Here is a 5,620-nt window from a genome sequence, read left to right as displayed (position 1 = left end):
ATTTAGTTCCTTAACTTGTCAAACCACCTGACATTTTACATCTAAAAACACAACACAGTGGACCGTAGCAGCATATTTTTTGAAGTCTCTTACCACCTGGAATGCAGTAGATAGACTTAACATATGATAATGAATCATTCTGATGCTTATATGTAATTATCAGCATTGTCAAAAATAAAAACAACTTCAAAAACTGCAGCAGTACAGCCATCAGTGCTTATGGAGTTTGTAGCTTACATAACACTTGAGTCAGGAATGAAACTACATGTTTAAGAAAAAGTTCTGGATCAGTACCAATAACGGCAGATATTTAAATTTAGATAAAGCGATTGGATTGAAACCCTTGCATGTCCTTGTCCCTTGTGAATAAGGGACAAGTATAACAACAACAATCTAGAGCTAGTGCACTCCAAATGAGTGAGAGAAGAATAATTTAACAGACTAGGTTTTTTTTTTTTTTACCTGCAGTAACAAGTACTATTTTAAAGCCCTGTTTTTCTGAGCAGAGCATTGCAGAAGCCACCCTTACCATCCTTCCCATTATGCCTGTGCCCACAGTCTCTGCCTCCACATCAGAGATGAATTCTGCATGCTCCTTCTTCACGTAGAAGATCAGCATGATGCCCACCAAACGGATCAACTTCACCTGAAGCAACAAATTATGTGTTAACATATACAATTAAGTGTTTATGACAAACAAAATACAAAAACATTAAGCTTTAAGCCATTTAGTTCCATCAGCATCTTGTTTGAAGAAAACTTTAAGCAGACTTGTTTACTGGAACACATGAAGCAGAAGTGCACAAAAAGAAGCACACAAACTCCCACTGAGTCCAGCATTAAACACAAATCAAAAATATGTTTATTTTATAGCTGAATTTAACTGTCAGGAGCAGATCAGCCAAGTGTGCAGGGAGAAATGACACCTCTCTATAATGTCTATTCAGCTCTGATGAATAAACTAGTGGTGCAAACAAATGAGGAAGCTAACAAGACAGAGTCAGCACTCTGAGAAAGGGGAAATGAGGAAATAATAACTAAAATGAACTAAAACTTATATGTGGGTTGACTTGGAGAATAAAACCAAAAAAGGATAGATGCTGAGAAACTGGCTCCAACATGTAAACAGAGCTAAAACCTTCTGAATCCACGATGATATAAAAACCAGTTCTGTAAATAAAAACCTACTTACCAAGGCATAATTAGCTTCTTCATGCAAAGCCTCAAACACGGCCTTCATCCACTCCAGCTCCTTGGGGGTGTCACTAAAGAAGAAAGCCTCTTTGCTGAGATCTAGCTCCTGAAAACTACAAAAAAAGAGAGAGAAAAAAAGTTTCAAAGCTGCTCGTGTTCAGCAAACTTTTTCACTCCTTCACAGCAAAGCAGTAAATAGAAACGTAGGCAGGATCAGCGCGCATGCAAGGCTGAAATCTGTGGGTGGGAATGCGGTTTACTTGAACAGGTTCAATAGTTGCAAGCATCTGTCAGAGGATTGAGCAGGAAATGTCTGTCTTTTGTAACGGGATTAAGCAGAGCTCTTCTCCAGCAGGATGAATATGACTTACCCCAAGCAGTAAATGTCAGGAGGTTCGGGAGTGCAGCTCAGCCATGGACGAAGGCTCTCCTTTGGTGTCTGACCGTTCACATTGTATGTGCCAAGAAAGAATCTGTAAGAGAAAAAATAATAATCAGCATAACTTAATCTGATCGATCTGACTGGAACTTTTTACGTCTACGGGAAAACCTAGTGGCTTTTCTGAGCCTGATTTCCAGATGAGGAAGCAGAAATGGTGAAACAAAATTCATTACATATATTAACCAGAGCATATTCTGTTTCAATGCAATGCACTGGTTCATGATGAAAAACTTTGAAATTCTTTCTAACCAACTATAGGACGCATAAGAGAAACTGTCATAACATTTTGCTTTTTAAAAATTTCCAAAATTTCCAAAATTTTGGAAATTTGCTGGAACAAATTTCCAAAATGTTCCAGCATAACATTTCTGTGGCTTAATTAAAGCCCCTTTATTGAGAGCCGAGAGAAATAAAAGTGTCTGCATAAGTTCTCTACAACTGTGTGGATCAGAAAACTGCAGCACTGCCTGTCAGCTGGCTGAAAGAAGACCCCCATCTATGCTTTTAGATCCAAAGAAAGAAACAGTCTGAAAATATTATCAGATTGAGAAAAAATAAAACAGAATCAAAAAGATTAGACATAAATTAGGTAGTTTAAAAACTAGATGGAAAAAATAATATATATTATATATGACATTGATTTACTTGGTATATGCTATTTTAGCAGCAGTAAGGATTCTTGATGAAATTACATACTAATTTCACCATAAAGCTGTGGTATTTTTAATCAAGTTTTCATATTGTCACAGCTTCATTTTGGCCAATCCCAACATGACTATCGACATTATAGCATCCCATACAAGCTAATATCAGTGGACTATCAATAAAAAGAGCAAGTGTCTGTGCAACCCAGTTACAACATCACTAATTGTACATGCAAACAGCAGTATTTTCATTTTCTCAAAACTTCTAAAACACCAAACTGAAAATCTAAGTATGAAACCAGAAATTTAAACTTTAGGGGAAGCAAAGCAAAAACCTTCAAAGTGGAGAAAAAATACATCTGGTTACAAAACAACATAGATGTCTGCCGACATCCCCATTGGAGAGACACTGAACACTGAAGGACACCTCGATTGTGACACACACAGTACCAGAGCCTTTCCATTTAGATCTCCACTGAGATTTGCTCTTCAGGTCCAGATTTAAGATAGGTTTCCTTCCATTCAACAGCCCAGATTGACCCTCAGAGGTCATTTCCGCATGCAGTTGCACAGGATGGAAACAGGAACCCTGTTTTGTGCCAGTTAAAAATGTTCCATCCTGATGGCCTGGGTCTTTGTTACACAAAAAGATAAACTCATGTTTTATACAAAATATAGTATTCTGCCAGGCTTGAATATTGAGTACAGCCAGTAACATTTCTAACTATCCGGACTAAAACTGAAAGCCAAAGAAGCACAAAATCATCCATACAACACGTATCATTGACAAGAAAGTAATCATAAGTATAAACATTTCAGGATAAAAATACTGGGGCATCTTGATAAACTGGTAAGTAAATCAAAAGTTAATTTGACTAATAACTCAGTTGACCAGCTATGCATTTCAAGCATTCATTTTAAGTTTGCTTTATTTTTTAGTTTATGGCTTACATCAAATGAAAACTCAAAATTATGTTTTGTTCTCAGAAATAAACTCTTAATAGGTATATTTTAAAATATCACAAAAACAAAATCTTCCTAAGTCTTGAAAGCAACATAAAGCTTAAAGTGCTCTAAGATTTCCAGGTAAACAGCTGCACTGCTGATAAAACACAGTGAACCAACTTCTAGTAATGAGTTATTTTATAATTAAAAAAAATGAATTTACTTTTTGAGTAATGTGCACTTGTATGGCTACAAGTTCTCACTCGGTGGTTGAATGATAAAACATCCGTAAAATGTCAAAATATCATAAAACAGTCTACAATACTCCTACAGATCACTTGTGTCTAAAATAATAGACATGTCTACCACTAGGTGGCAGTATGGTAACTGTACAAATCAATGTGCCCAGTGTAAAAAAAAAAAAATTCCTTCAGTTACCTAAAACGCATGGAAAAACTAACTCAATTAAATTCAACTCATAATGAGTTGGTGCTGCATACTGAGTCATAGAATAGTAAAATAGTCGGATAGTGCTTTTAATAAAGCTTTGCTCATTTTTGGTAAGTAGCAATGCAAACCCACAAAGCCTCGATCTTATTTTTATAGCTTCTAAATATTGAACTCCCACACACCATACTGTTAGACACAAAGCATAAATGTAGATGCAAAAGACTTGGAATGTAAAAACTGCAATCAGCTACATATTTAGCTTTCTTGGTATTAAAATTCAACATCCTTTCACTTGAAAAAGCCGAAATGCAGGACGTGACTGAGACGAGGATCATACCTGAAATTCTCCAGATAGGTGTACGAGTCCTCACTTTTCAGCAGCTCACACTTGATGAGATTGTCGCGCAGGCCGAACTGCGGCATGGCCAGAATCTGAGCTTTGTTGGAGGTGGTGTGGCTGGAGGAGCGCACCAGATCATCACGCTCCTCTCGACTAGAAATGCTCTGGCTGCACCACACAAGTTTAAAAACAGACGGTCAGGGGCAGCAGGGCAGATGTGTCTTCACAAACAGATGAATGGCTAGAAAATGCACAGTTCCATTTAGAATACTTGTTTAGCAGCAAGCAAAGCCCCTGGTCAGACTGCAACAGGAACAACTCTTTTTCTAACAAAGACATTTTATTTTATATCTAAAAAAAAATAAAAAACAGATAATTTATAAGTACTATTTTATTGTATAGTATTATATATCAGTGACGTGCGGTCAGGGGAGGCAGGTGAGGCAGAGCCTCCCCTGTCGTCATTGCTATTTTCACCCTGTGGTTTGTACTATAAAGTACCTATTTTTTACTCAGCTTAACCAATTCTGATGATTTTTTTCTTCAAAATCGCTGGATTTTCGCATTTTCCCATTTAAATGCTCAGAAGCGAAGCCGGTGAGGCAGCAGCGACCTGAGCCTCACCTGGGATTGCGCAACCTCTCGCTAACTGCACTGGCTGCCATTCTATGAGAGCATGTTTGTCCTGTCTGTACGCCAGCAATAAATTGGCTAAAAAACATTAAATATATGGACTGATTTTCCATAATTTCGCTTATGTATATAATGTACAGTGTTTTTTGTCACCAACTGTGTGTGTATCGTGTTTTGTGTGCGGAGGAGCGATCAGAAACGGCAGAGAACAGACACGAGGGGAGGCAGGCAGTTCTCTTGCCTCATGGCAGGGGGCGCTCATGATCCCAGATATTGTGCCCCCACAACTGCAGAGTAAGACACAGTGAGCTAGCCATGGAGCTAGCCATACAGTAAATAAGTCAAGTACAGCGATATATTTGTTTTCTCCTCTCTTCCGACGTAAACATGAAAGACTACATTTCTACACTTAAACAGTTTTTTAAAGTGGATTTTCATTTGAAGCAGGAGATAATAACTAAAGGAAGACCAACACCGGAGCTGAAAGTTTTGCTTCGAGAGTTTGACGATTCTCAAACGGAGTAGAAAAGACATGCTGAGGTTAGACTTGGCTTTGGATGAACGGATATTTTTGTGCAGAATTGGCGGTGAATGGATTTCATTGATAGATAAAGGTAAGACAGCAATAAGATGTTTTTTTTAATGAAATGTGCATTTTGTGGGCAGTTTGTATGTCTAAATAATTCAGTAAAGTAGAAGCGGTAGCTAATCTACTACAGCAATTATTTATTAATTAAACATTAAGCCTAAAACATACAACAAGAGACTGAATATTCTGTTCTGTGTGCAAAATTCTTGAATGTTTTTTTGGTGTTAAATCCTAAAACATGAAAACATGAAGTGGCATTGTTGTCAGTTGCTATGGCAACGAATCTGCGTAGCTTGGCGAATACAGATAACTTTGCTGTGGATCATAGCACGAAATTAATACCTACATTTCTAAGTTTCACTGAGTTAACGCGGCTATGGATG

General features: G+C 37.5%; 1 protein-coding gene across 1 annotated transcript in view; it reads right to left on the bottom strand.

Moving 5' to 3' along the window:
• The window catches only part of inpp5b (inositol polyphosphate-5-phosphatase B), a 21,794-nt gene that overhangs the window by 8,157 nt on the left and 8,017 nt on the right, over window positions 1–5,620 (bottom strand). The window contains exons 3-6 of the mRNA XM_015034678.1: window positions 4,013–4,183; window positions 1,566–1,667; window positions 1,193–1,307; window positions 530–646 (exon numbers count right to left, since the gene is read on the bottom strand). Of these exons, the coding sequence (XP_014890164.1) occupies window positions 530–646; window positions 1,193–1,307; window positions 1,566–1,667; window positions 4,013–4,183 (505 nt within the window). The remainder of the gene's footprint in view (window positions 1–529; window positions 647–1,192; window positions 1,308–1,565; window positions 1,668–4,012; window positions 4,184–5,620) is intronic.

Source organism: Poecilia latipinna, unplaced genomic scaffold (assembly GCF_001443285.1).
Source record: "Poecilia latipinna isolate Pla-1442-1.1 unplaced genomic scaffold, P_latipinna-1.0 Scaffold308, whole genome shotgun sequence".
Taxonomy (NCBI): domain Eukaryota; kingdom Metazoa; phylum Chordata; class Actinopteri; order Cyprinodontiformes; family Poeciliidae; genus Poecilia; species Poecilia latipinna.
This window is presented reverse-complemented; position numbering and strand designations above follow the sequence as displayed.